Source organism: Chinchilla lanigera, unplaced genomic scaffold, assembly GCF_000276665.1.
Source record: "Chinchilla lanigera isolate Chin_1 unplaced genomic scaffold, ChiLan1.0 scaffold00012, whole genome shotgun sequence".
Classification (NCBI taxonomy): Eukaryota; Metazoa; Chordata; class Mammalia; order Rodentia; family Chinchillidae; genus Chinchilla; species Chinchilla lanigera.
In genome coordinates this window covers 9,548,121-9,564,599 of record NW_004955413.1, presented here as the reverse complement: position 1 = coordinate 9,564,599, position 16,479 = coordinate 9,548,121, and the positions used below count along the sequence as shown (strand labels likewise).

At 39.0% G+C, this 16,479-nt stretch overlaps 1 protein-coding gene across 5 annotated transcripts in view; it reads left to right on the top strand.

Moving 5' to 3' along the window:
• Gpr19 (G protein-coupled receptor 19) overlaps window positions 1–13,444 on the top strand; it is a 45,124-nt gene extending 31,680 nt beyond the window's left edge. For all 5 annotated transcript variants that reach the window (XM_005378970.2, XM_005378969.2, XM_013511277.1 and 2 more), the window contains one exon: window positions 12,111–13,444. In XM_005378970.2, coding sequence (XP_005379027.1) covers window positions 12,133–13,380 — 1,248 coding nt within the window. In that variant the 5' untranslated portion in view covers window positions 12,111–12,132 and the 3' untranslated portion in view covers window positions 13,381–13,444. The remainder of the gene's footprint in view (window positions 1–12,110) is intronic.
• The last annotated feature ends 3,035 nt before the right edge of the window (window positions 13,445–16,479 follow it).

The window sequence follows — 16,479 nt, the reverse complement described above, 5'->3', positions numbered from 1 at the left end:
AGTGTAAAAAAGCAATTAATTTTTTTAAATGTTGATTTTATATCCTGGGGATTGTTTTTCTTGATTTCTAGTTCAGGTAATTCATTACTGGTATATCAAAATGCCAGCGACTTTGTGTATTGATTTTGTGTCCTGCAAGTTTGCTAAATTTTTTATTAGAATAGTGTTTTGGCAAAGTCTTCAGTATTACCTATGTATAAAATTATGTCAGCTGCAAACAGGGACAATTTGACGTCCTCTTTCCAATTTAGATGCCATTTCTTTGTCTTGCCTGACTCTTCTGTCTAGGACTTTGAGTACTATGTTGAATAAAAGTGATAAAAGCTGAGTTTGGTGGTACATGCAAATCATGTCAGTTACCCTGGAGGCTGAGCCAGGAAGATCACTTGAGGCCAGGAACTCAAAACTAGCCTGGACAACATAGCAAGACACAGAGCTGGAGGTGTAGCTCAGCGGCACAGTGCCTACCTGGCAAGCACAAGGCCCTGAGATTGACTCCTGGTACAAATATAAATAAGTAAGTAAGTAAGTAAGTAAGTAAATAAGTAAAATAACATTGCAGGATGCCATCTCAAAAAGAAAAGTGGTGGAAGTGGGCATTCTTGTGTTCTAGATCTTAGAGAAAATGCTTTCACCATTTCCTCGTGTAGCTGTTGGCTTATTATATATGGCCTTTATTACACTGAGGTATGTTCCTTCTATAACTAAATCATTTGGTTTTTATTATGAAAGAATGTTCAATTTTATCAAATGCCTTTTCTAAATTTATTGAGATGCTGATATGACCTTTGTCCTTCATTTGGCTGATGTGGTATGTAATGTTTATTGACTTACATATGTTAAAACATTCTTTTATCCCTGGGATGAATCCTACTTGATTATGGTGAGTAACCTTTTTAACATGGAGTTGGACTTGCTACTATTTTTTTTTTTTTTTTTGGAGGATTTTTGCATCTCTGTTCATTGAGGATATTGGCCTGTAGCTTTCTTTTCTCCTTGAGTCTTTATTTGGTTTGGGTATCAGGGTAATGCTGGCTTCATGGGATGAGTTTGTAATAACTCTCTCCTCCGTGCTTATTTTTGAATACTGTAAAAAGAACTGGTATTAGTTAAGTGTTGGGTAGAACTGAGCAGTGAAGCCATCTGATCCTGGGCTTTGCTTTCTCTTTGTTACTGTTGAGATTCAATTTCATCCTTTGTTATTGGACTGTTCAAGCTTTCTCCTTTTTTCTTTCCTTTTTTTTTTTTTTTTTTTATAAATTGAGGTTTACTGGTTTTTCCTGACCCAGTCTTGGTAAGGTGTGTGTATCCAGCAGTTTGCCCATTTCTTCTGGGTTATAATTTGTTAGCGTGTGGTTAGTTGTTGGCAATAAGCTGTAGTGACCCTTTGTATTTCTGTGGTGTCAGTTTTAATGTCTCCCTGTTCATCTCAAATTTTTGTTTATCTGAGTCTTCTGTCTTTTTCTTTGTTAGTGTTGCTCAAGTTATTGTCAAAATTTTGTTTGTTTGCTTGTTTGTTGTTTGTTTTGCAATGCTAATCCAGAGCCTTCCCACTGAGTTACATCCCCAGAATTTTTTTATGGCTTTTTATTTGTTTTTAAATTTTAAGAAAATGTCAAACTAAATTGCTTAGGATGGTTTGAAACTTGTGCTCTTCCTGCATCAGCCTCCCAGGGTGGTAGGATTATGGGTGTGTGCCACCATGCCTGGCTAATTTTGTTTATATTTTTTTTAAACCAGCCCTTCATTGTATTGATCTTTTGTATGGTTTTTTAGTCTCTATTTCTTCTATTTCTGCTCTGGTCCTTGTTATTTTTTTCTTTCTCTAATTTTAGGTTCAATTTATTCTTGTTTTTCTAGTTTCTTGAGGTACAGTGATAGCTTGTTTGTGATCTTTCTGCTTTTTTGATGTAGGTGTTGATTGGTTACAAACATTCCTCTTAGTAGGTCTGTGCGATAGGTTTTGGTATGCTGTGTTTCCATTTTCATTTATTTCAAGAAATTTTAAAATTTTCTTCTGATTGCTTCCTTCATCCATTAGATGTTCAAATAATTTTCAGGTATTGGTATAATTACCTAATTATACCAATTAGGAAATTATTGATTTCTGGTTTTAATGCGTTTGTGGTTGGAAAAGATACTCAGTACTATTTCTGTTTTTAAAGATCTGTTAAATTTGTTTTGTGGCCTATCATGATACCTTTCCTAGATAATGTTCAGTGTGTCTATTGAGAAGAATGCATATTCTTCAGTTGCTGGATAAAATGTTTTGTAGAAGTGGTTAGGTCCATTTGGGTTAGAGTGCAATTCAATTTAACTCTGCTGTTTCCTTGTTGATTTTCTGTCTGGATGATCTGTCTATTGTTGATGTGAGGTGTTAAGATCCACTATTATTGTATTGTAGACTGTTTTCCCTTTAGGTCTGCTAATACTTGTTCTATATATTTAAGTACTCTGATATCATATATATATAAATTCCTCTTGCTTAACTGATCCCATGTCTCTTTTTACTGTTTTTTATGTAGTCTATATTATCCAATACAAATATGGTTACTCCTACTTTCTTTTTATTCTATTTTGCATGGAATGTCTTATTCTGTTCCTTTACTATGCATGTCCTTAAAGGTGAAATGGATTTATTTTAGCATGTAATTGGGTCTTGTTTTTTCAATCCATTTAGGAAATTTATGTCTTTTAATTGGAGAATTAGCCTATTTACATTTCAGGTAATTAACAATAGGTAAGGGTCTTATTACAACCATTTGTAACATATTTTTTCCCATTGATGGAGATCAAACCCAGAGACTCCCTCATGCACACGAAGCAGGCATTTACCACTGTGCTATATCCCAAGCCTTTTCTTTCTTTTCTCTTCTTTTTTTGTCTGTCTTCCTGCCTGTCTGCTTCCCTCTCTCCCTCTCTCCCTCTCTCCCTCTCTCCCTCTCTCCTCCTCCTTCTTCCTCACTCCCCTTCCCTCCTTCCCTCCCTTTTTCTCACTGAGTTACTGAGGTTGACCTTGAACTTGAAATCCTCCTTTCTCAGCCAAGTAGCTGGGGTTATAGGCATGCACCACCATGCTCAATTTAGCCCCAAAATTTGTTTGATTTTTAAAATTACTTCCATGTCTCTGTTAGATTATTGAATCATTTCCCTGTGTTCTCCTGCAGCTCACCAAGTTACCTTAAATCAGCAGTTTTAAATTCTCCATTTGCGAGATTACCCACATTAGTTACGTCCGGTTAGTTTCTGGCACCTTATTTTCACTATGAGGTGATGTCTTGGTTCCCTGAAAGTTCTTAATGCTTGTTTTTGCAGCGTGGTCGTACATTGAAGGATTAGGTATTTATTCAAACCTTCATAATCTGCTTCGTTTTTTAAACCTGTCTTTTCAGAAATTTAAGCAGGTTTCTTGAATTTTTTTCTGAGTCTACCCAGCACTACATAGTACCCTAAATTCAGGGTGATTGCAAGTCTGCTTTTGGTGTGTTGTCACTGATTCAGCACTAGAGGGCAATCCAAGCCCAAGTTTATGCCAAATCTGCAGTTAGTTTGTTATTCAGCAAGAATTGGGAACACCTAAAAAGGATAGTTTATCCCTTCAGCCTTTCTTTGGAACCAGGGTAGGCCCAAATGCCTTATCTGCAATCACCAGACCTTAGTAAAGACCTGTAGAAATCTCCCCAGCTGTGCCCAGCGGAATCACTGTGGAGGGTCCATTCTCAGGCTCTAAAGCCAAACCTGTGGCCCAGAACACCTTAACTCTGTCACACCCTTCGGCCACGGCCCACTGAGATTAGTGCAACATTGGTTAGGACAAAGGCCCACACTCATTTTCACTGAGACTGTAGATTTGAGTAGTTTGAATGGGTCTCGGAGGTTGCTACTGACAAAATGTAAAAAAAAATTTTTTTAAAGAAACATTTCATTGTTGCTTGAGCATAGTAGTGCGTGTCCATGCTCCCAGCACTGTGGTATGGAAACAGAAGATCACAAGTTCAAGACCAATGTGGGTAATTTAGCAACTTAGTGAGACCCTATCTCAAAATAAAAAAAGGGTAGGGCGGGTGGGTATAGCTCAGTGTAAAGGGTCGGAGTTTAATTCACCAATGGGGTGGAGAAGGCAAGAGGGCAGAGGGAGAGGGAAAAAGAATAGAAAAAATTTGCATTTTAATGGAGACCCTGATTTTAAAAGAATTATTTAATTATGAGACAGGTTGGGGAGGTGGAAACCTTCCTGGGAACCTGAAATCATACCAGGGGTGCTGACTCATTTTATTTCCGATATGTTAGAATTTGTGTGAAGGTAAAGGTGACAGAAAGAATAACAGTTCCTTGAATCTAACTATTCAGAATTTGTTTTCTTTTTTTCTTTGTCTTTTTGAGACAGGGTTTCACTATGCATTTCAGACTGGCCTTGAACTCAACTTTGTAGCCCAGGCTGGCCTTAAACTCACAGTGATCCTCCTGGCTGAGCCTCCTGAGTGCAGAGATTACAGACATGTGCCACCATGCCTGGCTTAGGATGAAATTTGATCTGGCTAAAATGTTACTATAAAATCATCCCCAACTTGGGGAAAGATTGTGTTTATTTTTTTGGACCTCAATAGTTTTGCCCTTAGAAACAATGTTGTAAATGATAATTAGGTCCCTAGGCCCTTTCACAAAAGCCATTTGCCCTCAACAAATTTAAGGGATATGACTAGTGTTAGTATTATCATTATAGTATATGATATTGTTACAAAAATGTGCTTGCTTGTCATATGGTTGAAATGATTCTTAGAAGCTGATAGTAGTAAGAGTACTCTTGTTTTAAGAACTTGCTTTGTGCCAGATACAGAGTGAGGGGATTTATAGAACTATGTACAAAAATAACACTTATTCTCCTTGTACTACGTAGATTTATAGGTATTAAGTCAGGGTCTCGTTATGCAGTTCAGGTTGGCCATGAATTCATTGTGTAGCCCAGGCTAGCCTTGATCTCAAGGCGATCCTACTGCCTCAGCCTCCTGAGTGCCGGGATTACAGGCGTGTGTCACCATACCTAGCTAATATGCCTGTATTATGAAATGAAAAATAATTATTTTTTCAGCAGAATATTATGTTCTGGTTGTAGATTTGCCAAATTTAGCAAATAAAGATAAAAGACGTCTGTTAAATATTGAATGGAATAGTACAGGGAACATACTTAGCTAAAAAATTGTATGAAATTTACACTTAACTAGGCCACTTGTATTTGATCTGTTAGTCCCGTCTGGGTGGTGCATGCTGAAAACATATATTACGCTCACTAATTTTCCTGTTGGCCTGTATAGTTATACTAGTGGCTACCATGGCTTTAAGTAGCTCAGTAATGCATTTAGCTCAGTAGTTTTCCACACCAGAGCCTTAGCTCAGGGCCCCAAAGTAAGGGAACATCAGGAAGCTTCTGAAGACCCCACATGCCCTCTATAAGTTCAAGAATGTGTGTAAGTTCAGCACTTTGGGATAGGTTGTCTTGTAAACCCTTCTCTCCTAGAAGCGGTGTGGTGGTAAATGTTTAATAACTAGCTCTGCAGCGGGAAAAAAATAAAACAAATTGATTTGTGGTATATGTCTTTTTCTGTGGTGTGACTATTCCTACCATATCTGACTCATGAAACTGTACCTCTCATTGAATGTGAACATACAGTTGGTTTGAGGGAGCCTGTGCATACCAGTTCCAGCCTGCCGCTGTCACAGGCATTTCTCTTTTTCATGTATAGGCAACTCAAGCCTACATAACAGCGCAGTTTTAAGAAAAGTATCTACTGTCTTGTTTTTTCTGAAACAAAACAATGAAAAATGTAAAAGACAGTTTTCTATTTGGGTAATACCATTGACCAGATTTTTCCCTCACCTCAATTCAAACTAAAGTCTAAAATTCTGCTTTCTTTTTTTTAAATTTTAATTTTAATTAATTAATTATTTATTTATTTTGTGGCACCGGGGATCAAACTCATGACCTCACACTTGCTAGGCAGGCGCTGTGCCGCTGAGCTATATCCCCGGCCCAAGTTCTGCTTTCCTTGTGTTTAAAAGGCAAGTATATCATCAGTCCTATTGAATTGCCAACAATCTTACACACTTATTCTCAAGAAAAGCTTTATCTCCAGACCAGCATGTCTCCTGCACTTTTGACGCTAAGCCTCCTTACAGCACATGGTAGGCGTGATTTTATTTTTTAAGTGTTCACTGTGTCACATATTTCTGAGCTGGTGTATTGAGCAGATGTATCTGTGGGTAGACAAGAGGCTGTGGGGAATTAAGTTTATATTCCTATTTTGGATGAGCAGTCAAGAAAGACCTATATATGTATAGCCAGTTTGACCCTATGGATTCCGATCAAGTCCTTTGTGGTCTCACTGGGCATGAAGCCCCCATGGTAGTTATTGAAGACCAGGGGCACTGAAGGGTAGCAGTCCTGAAGTGACCTCTTTCCACTATATGACCTGGGAGATGAAGTTAAGGTTTGTTTCAGTTGTAAAACTGGGCTAATATTGTTACCTGCCTTGAAGGGGTATGAAGTACTTCATCATAATGACCGTGAACTCTAGGTAGGATTAATGCTATAACTACTGTCATCTGTAATTAATCTTACTACTATTTAGTAAGTGGCCTCCATGGTTTTGAGTTTAGAAGATACTTCCCATTGTACAGAAAGCATTTCTGTTTTATCATTTTTAATGACATTATATTAAAATTGTAAAATTTGAATTTGATGTTAAATTTTTAAACAAATCTCGGAAGCAAGCATGGTCTTCCAACATTGTGAAGATGTTTGGGAACCATTATCATTTCGCGAAGGGGAAAAAAATCATGGTTTTTGAGTCTCATAGAAAACCTAAGCAGCAGTTGATATATACTTAGCCAGGAATAGCTTTTGGCAGAATGGAGTTCATCTTCCATGCCTCTTCACTCCTCTTTGGGGTCCTCCTGTCCCCCTCATTAGCATCCACTTCTTCACTCATCCAACAGCCCATCCATCAAAATGTGATTTTCAGTAAGTTAAAATCATTAACTTAAACCATAAATTATCAAAGAATGAACATGTCAAATTTATTAACTTATTACTGAAGGAACCAATGAGATTAATAAAGTTGTTTCTAAGACCTTCAAAGAAATGGCATTTGTAGATATTTTTTTAAAAACCCAGCATATGTTATGTACATGTACTGATTTCCTACAGTGAAAGTAGTCATTATATACTACAAATATGTACTGATGAAAGTAAAAAAATAAGCATTTAAAAATTTCAGCTAAAATAAATAAATAAATAAAAATTTCAGCTAAGCAGGCATAAAACTGGTTAATGTCCTGCAAGGCAGTTGTACGTCCGTAATGTAACCTGTAGGGTTATTTTTTCTACTAAACAGAAATCTACAAGTTAACATGTAACTTCACAGTGTCTGGATGCTAGTCAAATAATAAATAGCAAAATCAAGTACAGATTAATTTTCTAGAGAATTAATAACCCTTGAGGAGGCCCATTTAAGAATGTTCATGGTGAGGCCATAATATTAAGTAAAATAAATCAGACACATAAGATTAAATATTGCATAACTTTTCTTATTGAGAGTCCCAAAGTACAAATAATTTAAAGAACAAAAGTAAAGACAGACAATAAGAAATAGGGACATAGATCTTTGGTAAATGGGATAAGGATCTTGGAACGGCGGGGTGGGAGAGGGAAGAGAGAAGTAGAATAAAAAGAATTAAGATAAGTTATGTACATGTACCTACTCCCCACAGTGAGTGTAATCGTTGTGTACTACATGTGTACTAATAAAAAATTATATGAAAAAATATTCCATGGAGCTGGGAATGTAGCTCAGTGGTAGAGCACTCACCTAGCATATTGAGGCCGTATTGCATCCTCAGAACCAGGGGAATTAAATGTCCCAAAATTTGCCCATTTTCAAGTATTAGATAACTTTTATTAACAACTATCCATTCATATATTCAGTATACCATTATTAATATCTGTATGCCCCAGGGATGTAGAGATAAAGACATGGTCTCTGTCCTCAAGGAATTTATAACCTAATGGGGAAGACAAACATGCGAAATAAAAATTACAATACCAAGTGAAAAAGCATATTCCCCTCCCAGGTTCCCAAAGGTTCCTTCACTGCAGAGGCCTTCCCATCCCCCAGTTTTTTAACCTATCACCATTTTCTCCACCCACATTTTAAAACACATTTCTTAGAGCCCAGGTAGGTAAGTAGATAATTTGATAGGCAAATGATTCCTCTTTTAGATATTATATAAATAAAGATCAATAAGGGCCTTCAGCACTCTATCCAATGGAGTATATCACATGGCAGTCTCAAACTGTCTGGAAAAAAAAACTGGAAAGAGGTAGATGGAGCAAGAAAGAGATGACTTCTTGTCCCTCCTGTACTTACAGTATATGGATGGCTCTGGATATAATTACTAATTAAATAGCTTTTGTATTTCATAAGCACTCTATGGAAGACATTTATTTCACAGTTAATGGAGCAGGAGAGGCCTTTGTGCAGTTTTACTTTGGAACCCTAGAATTATAATAAGGCCGACTATTTTTTTGGATCAGGGGTACAGGACCTGTCTGAGGACACCCAAACTACCTTACCTCTCCCTTAGGCGAGGCTTCTGTTTCATGTAGCAGCTGACCTGAGTGATTTCAATTTTATCTATTCTGCTCTTAGCAAGAGTTACGTGTTCCTCTATCACCATGGTCACCAGTGTTTCAGCTCCCTGAAACACAGGATGATTTCCTGTCCCTGCATTTAGTTCTAGTAGAGCCACAGAGAGTAGGAGTCATTTCAGCTCTTTGTCCTTATGGACTCAATTTAGTAAACATTTAATCAGCAATTACTAATGTAAAGAAATTCAGTGGAAGTTACAGAGCATGGAGAAAAGCTCTTACCCCCCAGGAACCCATAATTCAGTGGCAAAGACTGAAACATGGACATAATTTTTTTTTTTTTTTGGTACCGGGAATTGAACTCAGGACCTTGCATTTGCCAGGCCGGTGCCTATGCTACTGAGCTATATCCCCAGCTCCGTGGATATAATTGTAAAGCGGTGATCCTTCATCTTGACTGCACAGCAGGATCACCTGGGAGAACTTAGGCACATCCCAATGCTCTGGCTGCACTCTAGATCAGTTAAAGTAGAATCACAGAGGGTGAGACCCAGGCATGGATATTTTTTAAAGCTCCCTGGGAAATTCCAGTGCCTTGCTAAGCAAGAGCAAAACAAACTTGGAAAATGCTGCAGTAAAGGACTAACAGAGTGCTGTGTGAGCAAGGGCACCACAAGCGTTCTGGATATGTTAATATTCTTTACCCCCACATCTGACCACATTTCAGCCCATGAATGTGGAAAATATAGCCTCCCATTGTAAACATGGGGAAAATTGAGGTCAGTTTGATTGTAGGGTGTTTAGAAACTGAATACTCTATGAGGTATGGTCTGAAGGGGATTATCTCTAAGGGGAAAATGGCCCCCCAAAGATCAGCACAGAAAGATGACCCCCAAATTCATTCTCCATGCTATTTGTCTTCCCTGGAATATTTTTGTTATTGCCTTTCCTGTCTTTCTAAATAAGTCCTCCTCCAACCACAGCTCAAACCTCAGCTTTGTAAAATTTTCCCTACCCCAGTTAAAATCGGGTCCCTATTTTTCTCCGTTACTTAACTCCTTGTAAATGTGTGTTTTTAGCAGTTAATTATAATTATCAAATTTTGTTATAATGTGGTAGACTGCTTATTTCATATTTTATAGGCCTTACTAATCTGTTCCCCTACACTCGCACAGCTTCTTGGTTTACTGGTTGACTGAGCAGAGTTGCAGTCAGAAAGTCATGCTACCATCAGGGAGACCTGGATTCAGACTCCTCCAGCTCCCTCCCTCTTTTTTTGACCACCAAGAGCTTCTGCATCCAATTGGCTGAGAAGTCAGCACACTCACTTGGTGTGAAGCAGCTGGAGGAAAGGATGGAAGGAAGTCTAGCAGGGCTTTCCCTGTAGCCACAAGTTTTGAGTTTCCTTCGCAGAGTTTTGCAGTGAGAGCTAGAGGAAATGAAAGTTCGCAGGCTTAAAGCGTATTGACAGAGGAAAAGCGCCAGTGGCACCAACTCCTATTTTATTTAGGCCCCGCAATCAAAAAAAAAAAAAACAAAAACAAAAACAATAAAACGTTTAGAGAGCAGTAGCTTTCTTTGTGGGAAAATTGCTTGTCTGTTTTACTTTTTAAGCCTTTTTTTTTGTAAAGTGTTTATGCTTTGCAATTTTATAGGTTGTGCACAAATGAAGGTGAAAAGATTATTTCAGTTTTATAAAGGAGGGTCCTGAATTTTGGGTTTTTAGGGCAATATTCATCTTAGAGTTTATGTCCTGGTTTTTTTTTTTTGAGGGGGCTGTTTTCACCATGTTTATTCTTTTTTTTTTTAACGTGGAAAGTATGGCTGCTTTCTTCCAATTGCCTATCATTTGGCTGCATGCATAAAGGTCCTTTAATTATCAAAACATCAAATTACTTTGCGTTTCTCTTTGAGAGCTTAAGTAGGGCTGCCACATGGACAAAAGAAACCTGAAGATAATATGGATCTGGTATTTGGTACATTGCCCTGAAAACCAGACTTGTGTTGAATTTAGTTTCTTGGTGAAAAACACTATAAACACTCCCAGAAATTAAGGGAAAAAAATCTTTCAAGGAAAAAAATGGGTTAGTAAGATCTATTGTTTTGTTAAGAACCTTTCTTTAATTCTGCTCGGCACACCAGAGATGTTTCTTAGTAAGGTACAGTCACAGAAGCGCCCGAGAGAGCTCCTCCTAGAGCCTGTGTGGGAGCAGCATCCTCTTGTGCCTTGGGCCAGGTGGACCTAACAGAGTGGCTGTTACCCTCCCAGGGCTTTTTACTTTTTTTGGTAAAGTTGTGAAAATACCCATATTTATTTTTTACCTTAACAACCATGGTTGTTATAGGTTATTTTGGATTCAACTGTTACGAGTTCTCTTTCTGCTTAATGGGTTCGGACCAAATTAAAGCTTTATAATCCAACTGTGTCCAAAATCACCTCAGTTTTAATTGAATGGAGCATATTTATGTAATTTTTTCCTATTAAAAAGTGTAGTTTTTTTTCCTCACTGAATAGTACAAACAGTATACAATAAAGGTTAAATTTATTTTGATAATATTTTTGTATCTAAGCATATACTTTTTTAAGTGGCTGAGTAATGTTAACAGTTACATTTTGTTCTTTTTAATCTCACCTGACTATCCTGAGGTCTGTAGTAATCTGCTTATATCCCTGAGAGGACGTCTTGTGTATTCTTCAGTCAGTGCTATTTTATGAAACAGGAACCACACAATGGCACCAAAACATATGTCATTGGTAGATGGCACACTGTTAGTACAGGGACTGCATCTGTCAATACATCTATTAGTAAAATATCCTGTAAAAAGCAGGCTATTTGTATGTGTCATTAAATTAGGAGCTACTTTTGCCTTATGTGACAGTGGTTTGCTTACTCTGTGTGTTACCACAATGCTTTGGTAATAGAAAATCTGTAGTCAGTCAGGCAGGGTTCTTTCCAGGAGCCAGCCACTCTGTACTCCCAGACTCCTGTTACGTAGCTGTTTCCACAGTCAACATCTGTGTGTTTTCCACTGCTCAAGCTTTTCCCTCTTGCACCCTTATTACATTACTATTATGACATTTAGGAACTTCTCCCGTAGTTGCCCAGAATTCCAAGTTTTTCAGCTGGTGGTAATGCCTTTACTGTAAGTCAGATTTGAGCTTGCCCTCTATGATTCCCCCAGTAAGGGAAGAAATCAACGACATGTATAGGAATGGGTATGAGTTCTGCTATATCTGACTAAGGATCAGGTGATGAAGAGGCCAGAGAGAGGCTGAGCTCATTCTAAAGTGAAAAAGAAATGGGGACAGAACATTTTCTGGATAGTAATGTTTTCCACCCAGTCCACAAGTCCTTCTCATTGAAAAGGACAACGAATCTAAGTACCAGATTAGATTGTTAGTCTTAGTAGTCAGTCTATATGATACCATTTTAACAGGAGGCCTCGTTCTTCTTTTCTTATCCAGAACTAAGAGAAAAAAAGTGAGTATGGTTTTTGCTCACAGAATGGATAACATCAAGCCACCTTTGGTTGTTCCTTCGCTTCTGGTGCCCCTCCAGAACCACAGCTGCACTGAAACAGCCACGCCTCTGCCAAGCCATGACCCAGTGGAATTATATGAGGAGCACAGGCGGATGAGCAACAGAACAGACCTCCAGTATGGACTGAAACCTGGGGAAGTGGCCACAGCCAGCATTTTCTTTGGGACCCTGTGGTTGTTTTCTATCTTTGGCAATTCCCTGGTTTGTTTGGTCATCCATAGGAGTAGGAGGACTCAGTCCACCACCAACTACTTTGTGGTCTCCATGGCATGTGCTGATCTGCTCATCAGTGTGGCCAGCACTCCATTTGTCCTGCTCCAGTTCGCCACTGGCAGGTGGACACTGGGTAGTGCAATGTGCAAGGTTGTACGATACTTTCATTATCTCACTCCGGGGGTCCAGATCTATGTTCTTCTCTCCATCTGCATAGACCGGTTCTACACCATTGTTTACCCGCTGAGCTTCAAGGTATCCAGAGAAAAGGCCAAGAAAATGATCGCAGCATCCTGGATCTTTGACGCAGCCTTTGTGACCCCTGTCCTCTTTTTCTATGGCTCCAACTGGGACAGTCATTGTAACTATTTCCTCCCTTCCTCCTGGGAAGGGACCGCCTATACTGTCATCCACTTCTTAGTGGGCTTTGTGATTCCATCTGTCCTTATAATCTTGTTCTACCAGAAGGTCATAAAGTATATTTGGAGAATAGGCTCTGACGGTCGAACAGTGAGGAGGACAATGAACATTGTCCCAAGGACAAAAGTGAAAACGGTCAAGATGTTCCTCATTTTAAATCTCTTGTTTTTGTTCTCCTGGCTGCCTTTTCATGTAGCTCAGCTCTGGCACCCCCATGAACAAGACTATAAGAAAAGTTCCCTTGTTTTCACAGCGATCACATGGATATCCTTTAGTTCTTCAGCCTCTAAACCTACTCTTTACTCAATTTATAACGCCAATTTTAGGAGGGGGATGAAAGAGACGTTTTGCATGTCTTCGATGAAATGTTACCGAAGCAATGCCTATACTATCACAACAAGTTCCAGGATGGCCAAAAAAAACTATGTTGGTATTTCAGAAATCCCTCCCATGGCCATAACGATAACCAAAGACTCAATATATGATTCATTTGACAGAGAAGCCAAGGAAAAGAAGCTTGCTTGGCCCATTAACTCAAATCCACCAAATACTTTTGTCTAATTTCTCAGAATTCTTTCACTTCTTGTTATGCACTGGAGATTAAAGAACTTTAACTATAATACAAGTTATTTACATATTTCTTTACTCAGCTTTCTGAGTTATTTTGTGAAATGCATTCATTTGTTATAGTTTTTGTGACTTTTATCCTAGTTTTTTTTTTGTTTTAGGAAAAGCATTCACCTTAAATGTCATTATTTTATTATATTAGTTGAGATGCATAAAAGATTCTTTTCTACTTTTTACTGACCATTAGGACACAGTCTTTGGTTAATGATTCCACCCTGTTTTATTCTGTTTCTTTTTCTTCTCTCTACTGAATTTTTATAACTATGGGCTTCTATTTCAGTGAAATCCTTCATGCCCTACATTTTAGGAACATGTATTTATTTCTTTAAGCATTTAGGAGGAGTTAATACCAAATATGTGTTCACATTACTTTTTTCCAAGTAATCACTGGCAGAATCTGCTGTGGAAAGCAATTCATGTATTAGAATACATTGGAACTTGCTTGGACGTCTCCTATAATTGGGCTTTAATTAGAACTCTTAGTGAAAAAATGCTTATGGTCTTGCCGAAGCTTCTGTCTTTCTCTTGATTTCATCCTACTTTAATTGGAAGCTACTGATGAGGTCTTGAAAATTCCAAATTCGGTGTGATGTTTTCCTCACATCTGGGTCCCACCCAGGCTGTCTAACCTTCCTTCTCTGAGTTACACACAGGCAAATGAGCAGGTGCGCTTGCTAGGCATGCCCAGAAAATATCAAAGGGAGAAGTGACAGATGGTATTTCTTTGTGCTCTGCAGTTCAGTGACCCTCAACTGCCCAGCCCTATCACCGTCCACCAGCACAGAAAGGACAAGGACTATTTTTTCCCTTCTCCTAGAAACTCAGACACCAGTCCTTTTCTCCAGCCAGAGCTTCCTTCCCTTCATCTCCTTCCAGGTCACAGCATACCCCGCACCCCGCACCCCCTGCCAGCCAAACTCATGCTCTTCATTACCTATGATAACTCAAGACTTTTTCTCTGCTTACCAGGTCTCCATGATTGCAATTCTAGGACCAGTTCATTTAGGAAATGTTTTCTATTAAATAATAAAGGGCTTACAGACAAGACTGGTGTGCATTTTCATGCCCTAGTGAACAAGAACTGCAAACAGTTGTTCATCAGTTTTACATGCATTAGCTCTTGTATCCTCAATAATTCTGTGATATATTTATTATCATTTGTTTTATAGATGAGGAAATGAACTCAAAAGTAATGCGACTGGCCCAAATTTGGATGTGACAAAGCTGGCATTCAGACTCAGGTACTCCAATTGCAAGTTTGTACTCTTTCCTTGGCATTTCAAATATCTTGTTCTTATAAAGAACAAATGTCTTGTTGTTATAAGAAACAAGAGTGGTTACATCCAGCCATGTCTCTTTGGGCCTCCCGATCACTACCATGGTGGAATTGTAAGGTCAAAGGGAACTTTACCGTTCTTAAAAAAAATGTGGAACTCAGCCAGGTGTAGTGTTGCCTTGCCGGCCTGTAATCCAGGCACTCAGGCAGCTGAGGGAGGAGGATTGCCATGAGTTCAAGGCCATCCTGAGCTACATAGTGAGTTCAAGGCCAGCCTGAACTACCTGGCAAGATCCTGTCTTAAAAAAAAAATCTAGAACTCTAGATGTACTTGAGATTGAACTCAGGGTCTTCACACTGAGCTACATCCCAACTCTTCTTTTAATTTTTATTTTGAGACACTAAGTCACTGTTTGCCTAGGCTGGGCTCTAATTTATAATCTCCCTACTTCAGCTCTCAGAGTACTGAGATTACCGGCATGCACTGTCATGCCTTACTACTAGTTGAAGTTTAATTAGCTGACCCTTTTCTTTCCCCTGGCTATGAATTGGTTCTTGGACTTGTGGTGCTGAATGTTTGAGATATAAAAGGAAGCCAGTCCATTTCCATCTTATTTTCTTACAGGAAATAAGATTGGGTTTGAAATCAGGGGCAAAGAACAACAGAACATTTAATGTACAAAACATCTATAGGTGTAATGCTCTTGAGATGCTCCCTTTAATCAAATTCAAGAGATAAAAAGAATATCTCATAGTTTTGCTTCTCTGTGTCCTCCTCACATTCTTCCTGGCAAACTGAACCAGATATTTATTTCTCTTGACCCTGGCATTTTATGATTCAGACTTGTGAGAAAACAGAGAAGACCCCTGAGGTAGTTTTTTAATTTTTTTTAATGGAATAATTCTCTTTTAAAAGTTAGATTGCAACAGTTTTGTTTCAGTTTTAATTTTATTGAGTTTTAGGCCTAGCTTAAACTAAAGGAGTTATTCTAGATGATTGCTACACTCCATTCTGTCTTTAATGTTCTGTGAGTTCACCTCAGTAGGTGGAAACTCGGGATGACAACCTCCTATAGCTTATTGTTGTAGAAATTTTTTTTTTTAATTTCCCAAATAATGACCAAGTAAGAGTGAGAGTCTCAGAATCTTAAGTCTGTGCAACACAAGAACATTCACAACTTGGTGTTTCCTTAGCAAAAACCAGAATTAAGGCAAAGGGAGATAGGCAGGTGGAGAGAACATGATCCCAGTCTTCCAGGCAGGTGCACAGTGAGGTACACCACACATCTGGGTTCATGGCGCCTCCAAACGGGTCGAAGAAGGGTAACCGGAAGGAGCAGGATTCAGAGTAGAACCAGTTCCCTACCAGGCACCAGTTCTCCAAAACCTCCAGGGGAAGAGGCAGGAATGCGTTCTTGTGGTATTTCAATTCCGCCCCGCCCCCTTTTCTGAGACAGGGTCTTATTAAGCAGTTCTGGCCAGCCTTGAACTCACAATGCCTCCTTCCTCAGCCTCCTGAGTGCTGGGCTTACAGACGTGCACCGCCATGCCTGCCTCTCCCTTCTTCTAAACCTCAGTGAAATCAGGAATCCCACCAGCCTGCTACTGAGAGGCAAGCATGTCCTGCTCAGACACTTCAGTGGGCCAGTCTTCTTGCTCAGAAAGGACAGTTGTACCCTGGTCCACTTCCACCCAGCACATGCAGAGCAGAGTCCTTTGTCAGACTGGGATGGTGACATTACCTGTCTCAGTGGCCA